Source organism: Canis lupus, chromosome 28 (assembly GCF_003254725.2).
Source record: "Canis lupus dingo isolate Sandy chromosome 28, ASM325472v2, whole genome shotgun sequence".
Classification (NCBI taxonomy): Eukaryota; Metazoa; Chordata; class Mammalia; order Carnivora; family Canidae; genus Canis; species Canis lupus.
This window is the reverse complement of record NC_064270.1, coordinates 6715079-6734628: the sequence shown is the minus strand read 5'-3', so window position 1 is coordinate 6734628 and position 19550 is coordinate 6715079. Positions and strand designations below refer to the sequence as shown.

The 19550-nt window shown below is 37.1% G+C and overlaps 1 protein-coding gene across 16 annotated transcripts in view; it reads left to right on the top strand.

Annotated features, from left to right (window-relative positions):
• CPEB3 (cytoplasmic polyadenylation element binding protein 3) overlaps positions 1–19550 on the top strand; it is a 201724-nt gene that overhangs the window by 69609 nt on the left and 112565 nt on the right. For 14 of the 16 annotated variants that reach the window (XR_003144006.3, XR_007406903.1, XR_007406902.1 and 11 more), the window contains one exon: positions 9910–10069. Coding sequence is in view for 13 of the 16 variants with exons in the window: in XM_049103564.1 (XP_048959521.1) it covers positions 9910–10069 (160 nt within the window). In the remaining 3 variants the exon portion in view is untranslated. The remainder of the gene's footprint in view (positions 1–9909; positions 10070–19550) is intronic. The other 2 variants (XM_025466509.3, XM_025466508.3) reach the window with 1 other exon arrangement.

Sequence of the window (19550 nt, the reverse complement as noted above, 5' to 3'; positions counted from 1 at the left end):
TTTTTGGGATACAGCAAAAGCAGTCCTGAGGGGGAAATACATCGAATACAAGCATCCAAAACTGGAAAGAACTCAAATACAAAAGCTAACCTTACACCTAAAGGAGCTAGAGAAAAAACAGCAAATAGATCCTACACCCAGCAGAAGAAGAGAGTTAATAAAGATTCGAGCAGAACTCAATGAAATCGAGACCAGAAGAACTGTGGAACAGATCAACAAAACCAGGACTTGGTTCTTTGAAAGAATTAATAAGATAGATAAACCATTAGCCAGCCTTATTAAAAAGAAGAGAGAGAAGGCTCAAATTAATAAAATCATGAATGAGAAAGGAGAGATCACTACCAACACCAAGGAAATACAAACGATTTTAAAAACATATTATGAACAGCTATACACCAATAAATTAGGCAATCTAGAAAAAATGGACACATTTCTGGAAAGCCACAAATTACCAAAACTGGAACAGGAAGAAATAGAAAACCTGGACAGGCCAATAACCAGGGAGGAAATTGAAGCAGTCATCAAAAACCTCCCAAGACACAAGAGTCCAGGGCCAGATGGCTTCCCAGGGGAATTCTATCAAACGTTTAAAGAAGAAACCATACCTATTCTACTAAAGCTGTTTGTAAAGATAGAAAGAGATGGAGTACTTCCAAATTCATTCTATGAGGCCAGCATCACCTTAATTCCAAAACCAGACAAAGACTCCACCAAAAAGGAGAATTACAGACCAATATCCCTGATGAACATGGATGCAAAAATTCTCAACAAGATACTAGCGAATAGGATCCAACAGTACATTAAGAAAATTATTCACCATGACCAAGTAGGATTTATTCCCAGGACACAAGGCTGGTTCAACACTGATAAAACAATCAATGTGATTCATAATATCAGCAAGGGAAAAACCAAGAACCATATGATCCTCTCAATAGATGCAGAGAAAGCATTTGACAAAATACAGCATCCATTCCTGATCAAAACTCTTCAGAGTGTAGGGATAGAGGGAACATTCCTCAACATCTTAAAAGCCATCTACGAAAAACCCACAGCAAATATAATTCTCAATGGGGAAGCACTGGGAGCCTTTCCCCTAAGATCAGGAACAAGACAGGGATGTCCACTCTCACCACTGTTATTCAACATAGTACTGGAAGTCCTAGCCTCAGCAATCAGACAACAAAAAGACATTAAAGGCATTCAGACTGGCAAAGAAGAAGTCAAACTCTCCCTCTTCGCTGATGACATGATACTCTACATAGAAAACCCAAAAGACTCCACCCCAAGATTGCTAGAACTCATACAGCAATTTGGCAGCATGGCAGGATTCAAAATCAATGCCCAGAAGTCAGTGGCATTTTTATACACTAACAATGAGACTGAAGAAAGAGAAATGAAGGAGTCAATCCCATTTACAATTGCACCCAAAAGCATAAGATACGTAGGAATAAACCTAACCAAAGAGGTAAAGGATCTATACCCTCAAAACTATAGAACACTTCTGAAAGAAATTGAGGAAGACACAAAGAGATGGAAAAATATTCCATGCTCATGGATTGGCAGAATTAATATTGTGAAAATGTCAATGTTACCCAGGGCAATATACACGTTTAATGCAATCCCTATCAAAATACCATGGACTTTCTTCAGAGAGTTAGAACAAATTATTTTAAGATTTGTGTGGAATCAGAAAAGACCCCGAATAGCCAGGGGAATTTTAAAAAAGAAAACCATAGCTGGGGGCATCACAATGCCAGATTTCAGGTTGTACTACAAAGCTGTGGTCATCAAGACAGTGTGGTACTGGCACAAAAACAGACACATAGATCAGTGGAACAGAATAGAGAATCCAGAAGTGCACCCTGAACTTTATGGGCAACTAATATTCGATAAAGGAGGAAAGACTATCCATTGGAAGAAAGACAGTCTCTTCAATAAATGGTGCTGGGAAAATTGGACATCCACATGCAGAAGAATGAAACTAGACCACTCTCTTTCACCATACACAAAGATAAACTCAAAATGGATGAAAGATCTAAATGTGAGACAAGATTCCATCAAAATCCTAGAGAAGAACACAGGCAACACCCTTTTTGAACTCGGCCATAGTAACTTCTTGCAAGATACATCCACGAAGGCAAAAGAAACAAAAGCAAAAATGAACTATTGGGACTTCATCAAGATAAGAAGCTTTTGCACAGCAAAGGATACAGTCAACAAAACTCAAAGACAACCTACAGAATGGGAGAAGATATTTGCAAATGACATATCAGATAAAGGGCTAGTTTCCAAGATCTATAAAGAACTTATTAAACTCAACACCAAAGAAACAAACAATCCAATCATGAAATGGGCAAAAGACATGAACAGAAATCTCACAGAAGAAGACATAGACATGGCCAACATGCACATGAGAAAATGCTCTGCATCACTTGCCATCAGGGAAATACAAATCAAAACCACAATGAGATACCACCTCACACCAGTGAGAATGGGAAAAATTAACAAGGCAGGAAACAACAAATGTTGGAGAGGATGTGGAGAAAAGGGAACCCTCTTACACTGTTGGTGGGAATGTGAACTGGTGCAGCCACTGTGGAAAACTGTGTGGAGGTTCCTCAAACAGTTAAAAATATACCTGCCCTACGACCCAGCAATTGCACTGTTGGGGATTTACCCCAAAGATACAAATGCAATGAAACGCTGGGACACCTGCACCCCGATGTTTCTAGCAGCAATGGCCACGATAGCCAAACTGTGGAAGGAGCCTCGGTGTCCAACGAAAGATGAATGGATAAAGAAGATGTGGTTTATGTATACAATGGAATATTACTCAGCTATTAGAAATGACAAATACCCACCATTTGCTTCAACGTGGATGGAACTGGAGGGTATTATGCTGAGTGAAGTAAGTCAGTCGGAGAAGGACAAACATTATATGTTCTCATTCATTTGGGGAATATAAATAATAGTGAAAGGGAAAATAAGGGAAGGGAGAAGAAATGTGTGGGAAATATCAGAAAGGGAGACAGAACATAAAGACTGCTAACTCTGGGAAACGAACTAGGGGTGGTAGAAGGGGAGGAGGGCCGGGGGTGGGAGTGAATGGGTGACGGGCACTGGGTGTTATTCTGTATGTTAGTAAATTGAACACCAATAAAAAAAAAAAAAAAAGATTTGCGTGGAATCAGAAAAGACCCCGAATAGCCAGGGGAATTTTAAAAAAGAAAACCATAGCTGGGGGCATCACGATGCCAGATTTCAGGTTGTACTACAAAGCTGTGGTCATCAAGACAGTGTGGTACTGGCACAAAAACAGACACATAGATCAGTGGAACAGAATAGAGAATCCAGAAGTGCACCCTCAACTTTATGGTCAACTAATATTCGATAAAGGAGGAAGGAGGAAAGACTATCCACTGGAAGAAAGACAGTCTCTTCAATAAATGGTGCTGGGAAAATTGGACATCCACATGCAGAAGAATGAAACTAGACCACTCTCTTTCAGCATACTCAAAGATAAACTCAAAATGGATGAAAGATCTAAATGTGAGACAAGATATCATCAAAATCCTAGAGGAGAACACAGGCAACACCGTTTTTGAACTTGGCCACAGTAACTTCTTGCAAGATACATCCCCAAAGGCAAAAGAAACAAAAGCAAAAAAAAAAAAAAAATGAACTATTGGGACTTCACCAAGATAAGAAGCTTTTGCACAGCAAAGGATACAGTCAACAAAACTAAAAGACAACCTACAGAATGGGAGAAGATATTTGCAAATGACGTATCTGATAAAGGGCTAGTTTCCAAGATCTATAAAGAACTTACTAAACTCAACACCAAAGAAACAAACAATCCAATCATTAAATGGGCAAAAGACATGAACAGAAATCTCACAGAGGAAGACCTAGACATGGCCAACACGCACATGAGAAAATGCTCTGCATCACTTGCCATCAGGGAAATACACATCAAAACCACAATGAGATACCACCTTACACCAGTGAGAATGGGGAAAATTAACGAGGCAGGAAAACACAAACGTTGGAGAGGATGCGGAGAAAAGGGAACCCTCTTACACTGTTGGTGGGAATGTGAACTGGTGCAGCCACTCTGGAAAACTGTGTGGAGGCTCCTCAAAGAGTTAAAAATAGACCTGCCCTAGGACCTAGCAATTGCACTGCTGGGGATTTACCCCAAAGATTCAGATGCAATGAAACGCCGGGACACCTGCACCCCGATGTTTATAGCAGCAATGTCCACAATAGCCAAACTGTGGAAGGAGCCTCGGTGTCCATCGAAAGATGAATGGATAAAGAAGATGTGGTTTATGTATACAATGGAATATTACTCAGCCATTAGAAATGACAAATACCCACCATTTGCTTCAACGTGGATGGAACTGGAGGGTATTATGCTGAGTGAAGTAAGTCAATCGGAGAAGGACAAACATACGTTCTCATTCATTTGGGGAATATAATAAATAATAGTGAAAGGGAATAGAAGGGAAGGGAGAAGAAATGGGTAGGAAATATCAGAAAGGGAGACAGAACATGAAGACTCCTAACTCTGGGAAACGAACTAGGGGTGGTGGAAGGGGAGGAGGGCGGGGGGTGGGGGTGAATGGGTGACGGGCACCGAGGGGGGCACTTGACGGGATGAGCACTGGGTGTTATTCTGTATGTTGGCAAATTGAACACCAATAAAAAATAAATTTATTATTAAAAAAATTTTATCATTTGCTTCTGAAAATGCTTTTTTCTCAGATGTTTGTGGGCTCTTGCAGCCTTCTATCTTGTATCTCTAGGAAAGGATATGTCTGGAGATAAGCCAGAAAGGGTAGAAAGGGGTCCTAAATTTCTCTCACAAGAAAAAGGCAGGTGAATAGGATAGGGCTGGTGGAGGTGGGCCTATGGTAATCCTGGAGGTTTAGATCAAGCTACTTCTTGAGTTTAACTGTCATTTGAATGAGAGTAAATGACTAAGGGCAAGTGAGGATTAATTAGGTTGCCTATGTGGCAGGGTGGTGGTTAAAGAAACCCCTATCTGAATGTGTTAAGATTAGGTTGAAAGAATGTTTGTGAAAAAGAATTAAGGTATAGAGAGTAGGAGGAAGTCAGAGAGGCAGTTGAGTGAGAGTCCTTGAGAGCAGTCTGGAATTTGAGTGGATTGGAACCTGGGCTCTCTTGCTTACTGCCCTGTAATATTGGGCCAGTTACTTAGTCTCTCCAAAATTTAATTGCTTAATCTATAAAATAGAGTTGTGAGGGAATGCATTTAGCATGCTTAGAATAGTGGCAAGCCCATATTAAGTACCTGATAAATATACTAATATTAAGTCAAGCTGAGGGGAATAAAAAAGCAGAGCTAGTGAACCACGCAAAGGAGTGAGCTCCCTCTATATACAACTAACTGCTATATAGCATTTGTCATTGGTTATCATCAAAGAAAGAGTCAATAATGGGATGCATTATTTATTTATTTTTTTTTTAATTTTTATTTATTTATGATAGTCACACACACATTGAGAGAGAGAGAGAGAGAGAGAGAGAGAGGCAGAGACAGGCAGAGGGAGAAGCAGGCTCCATGCACCGGGAGCCCGACGTGGGATTCGATCCCGGGTCTCCAGGATCGCGCCCTGGGTCAAAGGCAGGCGCTAAACCGCTGCGCCACCCAGGGATCCCGGGATGCATTATTTATAAACATTCTAATACTTCCTGGTGTGTTTACTTGCAAAAAATAAGTTAAAAAAAAGATGTTTTCCTTATTTTCCCTATATTGGGAACCAAAACTTATTTTTAAAAACTTAAAAGGTTAGTTTCTACTTCTAACTTGTTGTTGAATGAAAAATTATGGTCTAATTTTCTCTATGATTTCTCTTTGCATTTCACTGCAATTTTTGTAGTTTTTCTGTCCTTTTTGTTCTATTTCTTGTAGGCTTCCTGATTAATCAGTTGTTTTAGCAATGTTTACTACTTATAAAACAAAAAGGATGAATAGTATCCTGCAAATATAAACCAGTAAGGCATGGATAAATAAATTTTAATGAGAAAGTAAATCTCCACATTGAAATTTGTTCAATTAAGAAGGCTGTGCAAATTGTGTCTTGCATTTCACCTGTCATGTTTTCATCTGTTGAGTACTAGTGAACCTCTAGGTTTTAAAATAGATGTCCCAGTACTCCAAGGTGGCATCATAGAAGTTTCTTTGTGTTCTCCCTAATATTCCAGTAGCCACCACTATACAGATGCCTTGTACGTTCTGTCATTTAGTACTGAAAATAACCATAGGGAAAATAATCATCATTTTACAGATGAAGGTAACCAAGGCTTAGAAACTCATTCAGAGTGACATGCCAGCAACTGGCAGAGCCCAAATTTGAAAATCAGATGGCTGATTTCAGAGTGTGTACTTATAAATACCAGACCATCAACTGTTTTCCTAACCCACAATCGGAACACTACAAAGCTGACCTTTGGCAAAGTGACCAGGCTTATTTCTTGCCTGCTGCCATCCTTCTAGTCCCTTCCTCACTTTACTATCCCATTCTACTGATCAGTTGCAGGTATAAAGGCTTAATTTGAAGAACCATCCAGTCTGGTGGCTCTCAAATTGAGCCAGTCAAAAGAGCTACCTGGAACACTTATTTTAAAATTATGACTAAGTTGGTTTTACCTGGAGCCCAGGAATGTGCATTTAAGCCATTCTACATGTGATTTTGGCAAACTGACAGGTTTGAGAACCACTTCAGATGCATGAATCCCCATGCAAATAACGCCTCTAATTTTCCTGACTACCTAATAATCTAATAATCCAATATCGTCTTCTGATGGGGACTCACTACCATCTTGCCAGGAAGGTCATTTCATTGGTAATTAAATACAATGTTGTGCTTCTATGGAACTTTCATTTACTATCCTGTATGAACTAGATCAATTTCTTTGAGCTTATGTTTATACTCCTTAGGTACTGGCTCTGTGGTTAGATCCAGGCTAGAATCTTCTCTGAACCTCAACTTCCTCATGTGTGAAATGAATATGTTGTTATTTACCTTGAAGGATTATGTGAAGAATTAAATGAAAAAAACTGTCCTGGCTGGAAAGATTCTTGAATGCCTTCAAACAGCCATTTCTTATAGTCCCTTCACCTTATCAGCCTTTTTTGAAACAGTCCCACGCCTGCAGGGCTCTATTTAGAAGTGTGGAGATCTATATATATTAGAAGACTCCTAGACTTCCATTCCAGGATTGTCAATGCTGGAAGTAGGTTGTCATTTTGACTTCTCACCAGCACACTTTTTTTTTTTAACCTGTGGCTTTTCCTCTGGACAAAGAATATGATACCTCTTATGGAGACAGATAAGCCTACATTTCTGGAAATTCAGATTTACTCCTTAAGTAATTGGAGTTTCCACAGATAACTTGAACCCAGCGCAAAAAAAATGATATACAGGAAGACCTTAAAGAAGAAGAGACCTAGAATTATATAGAGACCAAAATGAAGAACCAAAGAAAATATTCCATGTCTCTTTCTTATCCAACAGTAGACAGATAATTGGTGATTGTTAAAAAGGAAAAAAAAATGGGAGGGGGCCTCAGTGGCTCAGTGAGTTAAGCATCTGACTCTTGATTTTGGCTCAGGTCATGATCTCAAGGTCATGAGATTCAGCCTCATGTCCGGCTCCAGGCTCAGCATGGAGTCTGCTTAGGATTCTTTTCACTTTCCTCCCATTCTGTTCTTTCCCCCCACCTCATGTTCTCTCTTATATAAATAATAAAATCTTAAAAAAGAAAAAAAAGGGAGGGAGGTAGCAAGTGAGAGGAGGCAGTAAACTAAGAAATGTTGAATGCTTTACTCTTTGACAAACACAATGTGAGTGGAATAAATACTTAAGTAATTTCAACCCAATCCTGATAGGTAAGATCCTATTTTACCAATGAGAATACTAAAGACCATTGATGATAACTAAGACAAATTTCATACCTCGTCAGATGGCAGGTCCAGATTCAAGAGACTTGGGACTTTTCAGAATGTGATTTTTTAAAAAATTATAATATAAACATACATACTCTTTAAGAAATAGAACGTGGCTTAGTTTCCATTGTACTGTACACATTACCCCGTCCAAATACCTGTCATTTTCTTATTTTAATTGGTTGTGTCTCTCTCCTTTTACTAATTACTTGTACATAGGGACTAGGTTGCAACATTCATCTCTGAATCACCAGGGCTTAGTATAGGAGTTGGCCCTTGACTTGTGCATTAAAGGTTGGTAAAAATGGAATTTTTGTCTCTGGCATTCGAAAACATCTGTACCCTCAACTCCTACTCCTCATCTCTGAGTTTTTTTTAAAAAAAGTATAGAGTTGTAAGCGATATTAGAAATACTCTAACTCAGTCCTCTCATTTGTAAAAAGGGAGGAATTTCAGGCACAGACTAGAGGTAGATCATCATGTACCCAAAACCCCCAGTTATAGTAGTTATTCTAGCACTCTTGCCTCCTGGTTCTCAGTTCAGGGCATTTCGTAGGATCTGTGAGTATACATACTGCTTTTATTCATTCAGTAACCCTCTGATTCTTCCTTCTTGTTCAGTGCTGAGGAAATGCCACTTTCCTTTCTGCCTCCCTGAATAGATATATAGCCATGCTTTCCAGAAACCAGAAGAAAAACAGCTTCCCAAGAGTTAAGACTTAATCTAGAAAATGGTCACTGAAGTTGAAGTTTTTACCTGTTATATCCCCTTTTGCTCATCCAGATAGTTACTTACTACTGTTGTTCATGAAGACCATAAATGATCATTTGCAGGACTGGATGAACTGTTCAGGACCCTGAAAATAATCTCTCATTGCTATAGTTTGATTTGGTGTGGTTGTTAAATTGTGTGTTTTGCTTTTTTAAAATATTTATTTATTTGAGAGCTTGCGTGTAAGTGTGAGGCAGGGGGAATGGGAGGGATAGAGAGAGAGGGAGAGTCTCATGCAGACTCTAAACTGAGCTCAGAGCCCCACAAGGGGCTCAGTCTCAAGACCCGAGATCATGACCTGAGCTGAAAACAAGAGTCAGATGTAATCGACTGAGCCCCCCAGGCACCCGTTTTGCTTTTCTTAAATAAAAGCAAATTAAATCTGTAGTGTATTCTATAATGTTAATCTATGAGTTGTGCTTCCCTTTAGCTCAGACTAGTAAAAATAATCGTACATGATGGTCTCCCGTGGGCTTCAGTGAAATGTAGTGGAACAGTGATTTTTCTTCACTTAGTTTGCGTTAGCTCTTTATTTTCAAAATGTTTTTGACTCTAGCATCATGAAAACACTACCCTGGGTTAAAGTTTTTCATGTGAGTGCTTTTCAAAAGTTAATTTAGCAGTACTTTGGACACATGTTAAATTTTATAGAGTGTATCTAATGTATGGAACTTATCAGTAATAAATATTAAAGATACCTGATAAAATTACATTGAAGCTACAGTCATCTTTTAATTTTTTAGGAAAGTGTTTCTGTTTATAGACTGAGAGTTCTTAATTATGGACTTTCTCTAGATAAAAAAATTCTCTGTTCATTTGAATAGAATGTTTATTTGACAGTGGAGGTTGGGGTGAAGGGCCAAAGGCAAAGTCAATTCACTTGACTCTTTTGAATTTACTTTTTTAAGTTATTTTGAGAGAAAGTCTGAAGTAGTGGGACATATACATTAAAAAATATTGGGAAAAGGCTGAGGTTAATTATAGAAGTTTGTATTAAGCTTAATGTTGCCAAGTCATTATTCTTATTAAAAAGAATATGTGTTACTAGAACTATCTGGAACTTTGATTCATGTCATCAATCCATGGCAAGAAGCAAATGATATAGTAATTAATTTTATGATGTAATTTTATGTATTGTCTTGTTTTGTGTTTTTATTTTCAGGACCGGAGTAGGCCCTATGACACTTTTAACTTGCACTCGTTGGAGAACTCCTTAATGGATATGATAAGGACTGATCATGAGCCTCTGAAAGGTAAACACTACCCTCCCAGTGGCCCACCAATGAGTTTCGCTGATATAATGTGGAGGAATCATTTTGCAGGTTAGGAATATTCATATGTCCGTTCCTTGCTTGGTGTTTTAAACAAAAATCAGCTTTTTAATAATTGTGATTTTTTTCATTTTTTTTTCCCATTTGTTTTAGTTTGCTTCTGTAAAGCATTGTGGAATGTATTTAAAATTGATTTTTTTTTTAACCTGGGTTCAGCTACCTACAATAATCAAGATTGATTGCTTTAAACATAATGTCTGGCAGAAGCATGTGTTGGGTAGCATGAGACCGGAAGTCAAGTGTTCTGGGCTTGGTGCATTTGGAATCCTTAGCTGAACCTGGATAATTCATTTAAGTCAAAGTATATTGCAAGGAAATGTGAAATTTAGTAAACCAATCTCCAAAGACGACTTCATAAAACTTTATAGAAAAGAGTTCCATTTTATTAAAATATAATCACTTTGCTCATGTAGAGCAGCCAGTGATTCTTCACATTCTCTAAGGCTAAAACAGAAGAAAACAGAAGAATGTCTTAAAATGTGTAAATGTTTTGGGTTTTATATAAGGCAGAAAAATCCCAAGGTCAGCAGTATTAGGACTTCTTATTTTTAGAGCCCATGTAAATTCAGATTAGTTGTTGATGTTACATTCCTGATTATAGATAGTTCTTTTTATGTGTTCTAGGACTTTTTAGGGGCCTTGTGATATTTTAAAATACTGTAATGGAAATTTTCTGTGGACATATCCACTTGGATTTAGAGCCTAAATATCTGAAAACTGTGAAGAGCTGGCTACAAGGATGCCCATCTTGTTTGAACCCTTATGTTCTCTGGAACTGTGAGGAATTTGATCCCCTCTGGTTCTATCCAGGCTTTTATAAAAGGTGTGACTGACTATGAACACCTGATAGTCATTTCCTCAAGCCACCTCAGAAATCCATTTCATCATTTTCTTGTCACACTCATGATTTTCTGCTGCTTCCCTCAATTTCCAGTGAAAAGAAAGTAGTTAATAGACTATGAAGAAAATAGAGGATTTTGAGAAAAGCTGTATTTTTAAGGCCTTCAGAAGTAGAAAAAAAATCTCTCATGTATTCATTGTTATATTTGTCATCATTACCAAGTCTTTGCTCAGTTGAAAGATTAGGTGTATGGTAATTTGAGCATATTTCGCTTAGAAGTGTAAATGGTGTTAAAAAAAAAAAACAATGATATTCACAGACTTGTTTTGTGTTTTCAGTATCTTCTAAGGCTGCATTTGTCCTCTTTCTCTACCATGAACAGCTATAAGCCTCTCCTAATTATTCTAAAATTTTTGGGCCTTGTTCTTTATGCATACCTGTTTTATCTTGGTCTGTATTCTTTTCTTCTAGCAATAAAAGATTTTGAAAGCATCTTATATTATAGTCTATAAATAATTGTCCAGAATTTTGTGAATATTGTTTACATAGGAGCTATTGTGGCTTATTCAGAGTAGCACTGACAAAAGTATAAAGAGAGTACTTCACTATGGGGTAATGTAAATACCTTATTCTCTTTTTGATAGCCACTTTTTTAGTGCACATCCAACTGCCTCTGCATATATTTCTCTGCCACACTTGCAAATGTGAGGTTTCATCTGTGAAAGTCTTTTGCATTGTACTTATGTCCTAATAAGTTGGAAGGCACATAATATATACTTTTTTACAGCCTTACTATGTTTGCAACTTCTCTGTTCATCATACCACCCACCTTGATTTCCTCTGAATGAACTACTTCCCATAGTCAATTACATCACCATGTCATTGTCCTCTGGTTAGAGTATTTGAGCTTTCTGCTTCCCTTTTCCAGCTGGGAGACCTTTAGATCTGGCACCGTGTATTTGATCCTTATTACTTCTAATAACATAATTATGATGCTGGCATTTTAAAGGAATAATTTTAAGTAATTTTTGACTTTAAAAATGGAGAAAATTATAACAAAAATATAACTGAAAAAAATAAACATTGTGACAGTGTATCCTTATTTTACATATCTTATATAATAAACATCCATATTTTTATCTGATCTTTATAATTTATTAATAGGCCTTAACTTTGGACTCTTAGATTGTTTCCAGCTTTTTCTCCATAATAGATGATGCTGCCATGGATGAGTTCTTGCACATAGCTTTTCCTTAAGGTAAATTCGTAGAGAAAATCTCTGGGTCAAAAGACTTAGACATCTGGGTAAATAGCTTTAAGAGAAAAATGGTAGGCTAGGGGACTTACCGTGTGGCTTCTCTGTGACTCTGTCCAAAAGCACTTCCTTCTACTTCATCCTGTTTTTCCTATCTTTAATATCTTCTTCTCCCACTTGAACATGGGAGCACTTTTTTGAGCATCTCAAAGTTCAAGTTACAGAATCATAGGTTTTATGTATGCTTGTTCTGTTTTTTTTTTTTTTTCCTGGACCTTGATTTTCTTTAAGAAAAAAAAATATGTTCTTATGTGGGAAATTCAAATAGTACATTAAAAAAAAAAAAAGAAAGGAAAATGAAAAAAAAATCTGAGACTTACTACTTAGAAATAGCAAAGATTATTATTTTTATTAACATTCTTCCAGGCATTTATATTCTCTTAGTAGGAAGTTAAATTTAAACTCAGCCTTTCTGACTTTGCAGTTATTCAAACCTGGGTTTGAATCCTGGCTCTGCCTTTAGCTGGCTCTTGATCTAGATAAATTAGCCTCTTCAAAGCCTTAGATTCCTCAACATTGAAATAAAGCACCTACTTCATGGAGTGGCTGTAAAGGTCAGATGAAGTTCCTGACACTAGAAATTGCTCAAATGTTATCTTGTTTATTTATTTATTTATTTATGCATGCATGCTGTCTGTGGTAGTGGTGTGCCTACTCTCTGGCCTGGGTAATAAATTAAACCTTACATTCCTACAATATTTACTTTCTTCCAACTAGACTATAGCTAAATGTTAAAAGGATAATGCAAGTTGTCAAAATTTTTTATTTGCCATAGATAAGTAGTGATTATTGAAGGATAAACATTTTGTCATTATCCAAAGTCACCTAAAGGAGAAAGGAAAATAATGCTTTTATGTTGACTTTCCAAAATTGTGTATCTAAATAATATAAAGAAAATATAGTAGGATATCGCATTCATGAAAAATAAAATAGAGCATACCGGATGGCTCAGCGGTTTAGCGCCATCTTCAGCCCAGGGTGTGGTCCTAGAGACCCGGATCAGGTCCCACGTCAGGCTCCCTGCATGGAATGGAGCCTGCTTCGCCCTCTGCCTGTGTCTGTGCCTTTCTCTCTGTGTGTGTGTCTCTCATGAATAAATAAATAAAATCTTTAAAAAAAATAAATAAAATACTTCATGATGTATTTGAACTGAACCTGATGACATTTATTCACAGCAATATTTCATCTTAGAAATGTATGCAATGAGGGTCGCCAGGGTGGCTCAGTCAGTTAAGCATCCAACTCTTGGTTTCAACTTAGGTCATGATATTGTGGTCGTGAGATCAAGCCCTGAGTCCAGCTCTGAGCTCAGAGTGGAATCTGCTTCAGATTCTCTCTCCCTCTCCCTTCCTCCTTCTCTCTCTCTCTCAAATAAATAAAACCTTTAAAAAATATGCAATTAGAAATGCATTAGAAATGCATTTATCCCTTTATTCAACTCTTCTCTTTAAAAAGGGTTAGTGGGAGAAATGACAGGAAGTTCAGAAACTAGTGAGACTTCTGTTTTAGTAAAGAGCTTTAACAATTTTTCAGTCACATTTATACTTACACTCAGTAAAACCAAGTCAGCCTTGAAGATGTTTGTAGGAAATATTAAAAAGTCTCTACGTCCTCCCCCATGATAAAGATGCCAAGTAATGTAGAGGAAAAGTAGAATTGAGCTTTCTTCACAGCACCTGAGAAATGTGTTTAGTAGTGTTGGTCAGGGCACAGCACCCTTATTTAAATAAAAATTAGACTAATTTTTTTTGGCTTCTTAAAGATCTCAAACTACAGTTCTTGGTTATAACAGAACTGTGTCTCTTACCATATTATATATGACTTTTCCTATTTATTTGAGAGAATGTTTCCAAGAAATGAGAAGACAGTTTTGAGAAGGGTGATGAACTAATAAAAACTGTCTGTCATTTCTTTTCTAAGTGCAGAAATCCTTGGGTTGGTAGAGATATGAGTGAGGCCTAGGAGAGAGGAATTGTTCTCTGCTCTCTTTTCAGGTGGGCTTAAGGGAAGGAAATCCACAACTCTCCTTATAACTATGAAGATTAAAGAGATTTCTAGCATGGAAGAGGTAGGATTAGAGATAAGGAAAAAGATTCACCTCTGTACCTTTCTTATAGCTGTTCCCTAGCTTGCTACTAATGATGAAAGTTTAGCCACTGGGGAACCCCTATGAAAACCCAGGGTCATTAGGTTTGATTAATCACAGCCTGGTTTAGGATTAACGTTCAAGAGTGCAAAATGATGAGAGGAGGAATAATAGGGAAATACCAACCACACTGTATTGCACAGTTTAGGTGACATTGTAAAGCAAGATCTGTCCCCCGGTTGGGTTAGCACAATATAGCAGATATCTTGGCAAAGAGTCCCCTTTCTGTCTGTCATCCCATGTAGTCTCCCTCTTACAATAGAAGAGTAGACCTGGCTGACTCCTTGGGGTAGTACCTGATGAAACATTTCTATATATTTGAATTTTCTCTTTCCTCACTATTCATGGAACTGAAATTTGAAAAATGAAAAGAGCAGGTGTCAGTTGAGAACTGATATTGAAGGATTTGCTTTTCATATGTATACTGAATCTAGGGGGAAAAATAGCTATCTTCTGATAATAATGCTTTAAAATATTTAAATTGACAGGAACTTGGAAGAAATAAATGCCATCCTTTTGGTATTATGGAAGCATTTTTCTTTACTCATCACAATTTAAATGTAGTATTATATAGCCTTTCACAAAATTGGTCCCTTTTGTAGAATGTTGAGGTTCCCTTGTTTTAGAAAAAGTGCATCTTCATTACATTTTGTTTGTTCCAGAAAAATATGCTGTCTCTTAACTTGCATTGTTGCTCCAGTTCTATTTTTGTGCTACCTACCTTTGGCCCATAGCAGTTTGTCTTGTTTAAGTTAGCAGAGTCCACACATTGTTTGGGGTGCAGGTTCTGATTTAGCAAGAAGTGATTGTTCTGTTTCTGTACAAGAGGGGGACAGTAAATACAAGTTGAGTGATTTTTTTTTTTATACATAAGTACCTCCCATTGATTTACCCAGTGGTCCTTTCTATATAGCAGTGTAACTGAGAGTTTTGGTTTTTTAAATTTTTATAAAGATTTATGTATTCATTTTAGAGAGAGCATGAGTGGGCAGAGGGGCAGAAGGAGAGAGAGACAAACTCTTCCAGCAGACCCCCTGCTGAATCAGAGCCCACCAGGGCCAGTCCCAGGACCCTGAGAACATGACCTGGGCCAAAATTAAGAGTCAGCTACTTAGCCTACTGCCACCCAAGCACCCCTATCCGAGAGTTTTAAAAGAATGATTTAACTATTTTAGATTACAGCCTGAAATGAGTAAACAGGAACAAAGGAATTGATATCATGCCAAAAATTAGCCATTACTGGTATGAAAAGAAATTAGAATTTGATCTCCATTCTAAGCTCATAGCTTTTGTTTCTTGGATCTTTGGAACATATTTAGAATATTTTTTAAGATTTTATTTTATTTTATTCATGAGAGAGACAGAGAGGCAGAGACACAGGCAGAGGGAGAAGCAGGCTCCATGCAAGGAGCCGATATGGACTCCAGGATCATGCACTGGGCCGAAGGCAGGCACTAAACTGCTGAGCCATCCAGGGATCCCCATATTTAGAATATTTTAATGCCAAAATTTTATCATTTTTCCTTAAAAGGACCTTAAAACACCATTTTATTGTATTCTTACATAATATTTCATCTTGTGGATACTTTTTCTGAAGGAATGTATCTACAATTTTATAGAGAAAATTGATGGAAGAAACAACCCAGCAGAATATGCATTTTTCTTCTAACCTTTTCTAGAACACAGCACTTACATTCTATTAGGTGAAAGTCTCTGAAGGACTTGACTTTTTAGAGCAAATAGGGATAGAGGAAGATACAGCGATTGTTCCCTATCTCATAACATATTTCAGAGCTGAAGAGGTGACTTTCGTAATTAATTATGAATTCATAAAAATTCTAATTTTTATTTTGGGCATATAAAAATACAGACTCTGAAACTTTGAATAACACAATGTCGTTTTTTATAACTAGTCTCTTAAATATGAATGTAACTTGAGCTTATGAGACTATGATTTTTACAGTCTGGATAAACATATGTAATCCTATTCTCCAACCTCTTCCTCCATCCCCTCACCCCCATTTATCAGGCTCTGTGCAGTGGGAAAAGTGGGACGGTCTCAGATTTCTACAGCATCATTTAAAACCAAGTATACCTTTCAATTTTTGAAACCTTATATTTTACACTATACTTAAAAGATAGCTGGCTGACAAGAACAATTTAAAAATAGCAGACCGTGGACAGGTGACAAAATGTCACGCTGGCAGCACCAGACTGCATTAACAAAAATCACCAGATGTCACACACTTGATTCTATTTTCACAGCTGATTAAACAGCAGTATTTGTTGGACAAAAGGAAGAAAAAAGAAATGGCCTCATCTGAATTTGGAATCAGTTTTTCTTTTGCTGTTATATATTTTCTCCTTCAAAAATCTCATAATTATGAAATTTAAGATGCAAAATATATTAAGAAAAATATAAAGTAATTCTATTTTTAGAAAAGAATATTTTATACACAAACCCTCCTTAAACTGGAAGACTAAATCAAAATGTTAGCAGAGCTTGTCTTTAATTGGTGACCTTATTTTTTGCATTATTGCAACATTTTTGTGTTACATAATTTTTGTCTGATGGAAATATATTGCATTTTGTAATCTAAACATGAATTTTTGAAGAGGTAAAGAAAGTAGCTTTAAAAAGCCATAAGTCTTTTTATTAGAAAGAATTTACATTTAGTTAGGAAACAATTAGATTATATTTAATATTTGGTTCTGGTGGGTCTGGCCTGACACAGAGTTTCTTTTTTTTTTAAGATTTTATTTATTTATTCTTGAGAGACACAGAAAGAGAGAGGCAGAGACACACACAGGCGGAGGGAGAAGCAGGCTTCATGCAAGGAGCCTGATGCGGGACTCAATCCCAGGACTCCTGGATCACACCCTGAACCGAAGGCAGATGCTCAACCACTGAGCGACCCAGGTGTCCCAGCACAGAGTTTCTTATAAAATCTTTTGTGGACAACGTTGATCTAGAGAGCCATTTAAGACAAAGAGGCCAACAGAATCAGGGAGGATACCAGAAAGGCAAAAAGTTTTCTTCTTTTCAGCAATTCCTGATGCCTTTATCTACAAAATGTTGCCTAAGGCTTCTTTTTTTGCTGCATCTTTAGAAAGATTGATTTGGAAGTCATCAGTGTGAGCTAGGGGACAATAATTTAAAAACTACTGAGCTTCCTTTCAGTTCCATCTTTGAAGATGAAAAGTCCTAAGACCTCCTGGAAAGAGCTCCAAAAGAACCCAGCTTCTGGAAGACTGCAGAGAGGGGTACCCCTTTAAGTGTGGGAATAGCAGAAACATAAAAACTATTACTTGATTTAGCAATTATAACCACATAATTCTTTACCATAAATGATTGTAACACAGGAAACAGAATAAGCTTAATGAGATCATCTAAATTTGGGCTTGCTTGGTTTTTGGTTTTGTTTTAGAGGGGGTGGGTGGGGCAGGAGGAGAGAGAGAATCTCAAGCAGGCTCCACAGGACTTGATCTTAAGACTCTGAGATCATGACCAGAGTGGAAATTAAAAGTTGGATGCTCAATCCACTGAATCACCCAGGTGCACCAAGGTTTGCTTGGTTTTCTTGATAACTCTTTATTATTTTAGGGAACACCCCTAGCTTTTTATGAACCACACACATTTTCCTTAGAGATTGAAATAGACCATCTCTATATACCATTTGCTAGGGTTCTGCTGGGCAGTGATTTTTGAAATCTTGTTGGGTTCTTAGGCATACTTTCCAGTGACTATTTCCTGTTAAGTTTGAGTATCTCAGAATGCAATGAGTAAATCATATCTAATTCTTACGGATGTTAGTATTTGGTGGTAATGAATCCAAATAAGGTCTTAATTATCTGAAAATAATAGAAAGAATATTGATACAGCTAACTAAAACCAGAATGTAAATTCTCCCTACTGAGCCAAAGCCTTATTCTCACAAATATTTCTATAATAGGTTCTGATCAAAGTGGTGGTAGGAGATAGCACTTGTTGCATATGAGGTATAATAATTTTTAGACTCTAAAATGAAGTAGGAGCTGGAAAGACATAAGGCACAAAGTAATTACATATAGGGATACTGTTAAATGTGTTTTTAAATAATGAGTAGTTTTTGAAACTCCTCAATTAGCTTCTAGTAAATATGAAAAGATCTATGAAATCAATAAAAAATAAAACAGTTATTTAAAAAATGGATCTTTACTAATAGAATTATTTTTCTCTGGAAAACATTAAAATATATTCTAAAAAATAATTTTACTGTAATATAAATGCTAGCAAAATAGCTTCCATAACATTAGAGAGAGGTGTATATAATACCTTCCTCCTAATAAATTTAAAATAATGAAAACTAAAAATAATATTTATTGACAGTCCTGTGATGCTTCATGGTAAAATTAGAATAATCACTTCAGAATCCATCAGTGGTTGATGATTTTTTCATTCATATTCTATCTCATACACACACACACACACACACACACACACACACACACCCATCAGTACAAGTAACATTACACTTATCAGAGTTTTGTTTCTTCCTTATCCCTTAATATAAAATGACCTTTCAATAATTACTATGGCCTGAGTGTTTTGTTTTTTTTAAGATTTTATTTATTTATGAGAGACAGAGAGAAAGGGGGGGGGGGGGCAGAGACACAGGCAGAAGGAGAAGCAGGCTCCATGCAGGGAGCCCAATGTGGGACTTGATCCTGGGACTCCAGGATCATGCCCGGGGCCGAAAGCAGGTGCTAAACTGCTGAGCCACCCAGGGATCCCTGACCTGAGTGTTTTTAAGAGATTTGGATGGCCTTATCTAGGCAAAAAAAAATTGAGTTGGCAAGGAATTCATGATTCCCCCTTTTTATTTGAAGCAAATACTCTGTTTTGTCCACTGTGATTCCTCTCTTTTGGGCCAGAAGAGCTTGGTAATGGTGTTTGCCTCCAGTACCCCATAACAGAGATTAATACCAAATCATAACTGACCTTTTGCAATTATATATAACGCTGTATTTGTTGTGAAAGTCAGTCACTTCCATATCTCCAGCATTCTCTGTATCACGCCCCAGACTGTTAACATTTATTTAAACAGTAGTAATGACATAAAATCAACATTTTTCTGAGAATTTCATGATGATAACCCTTGACCTAATTGGGCATGAAGACCTTCGCAGA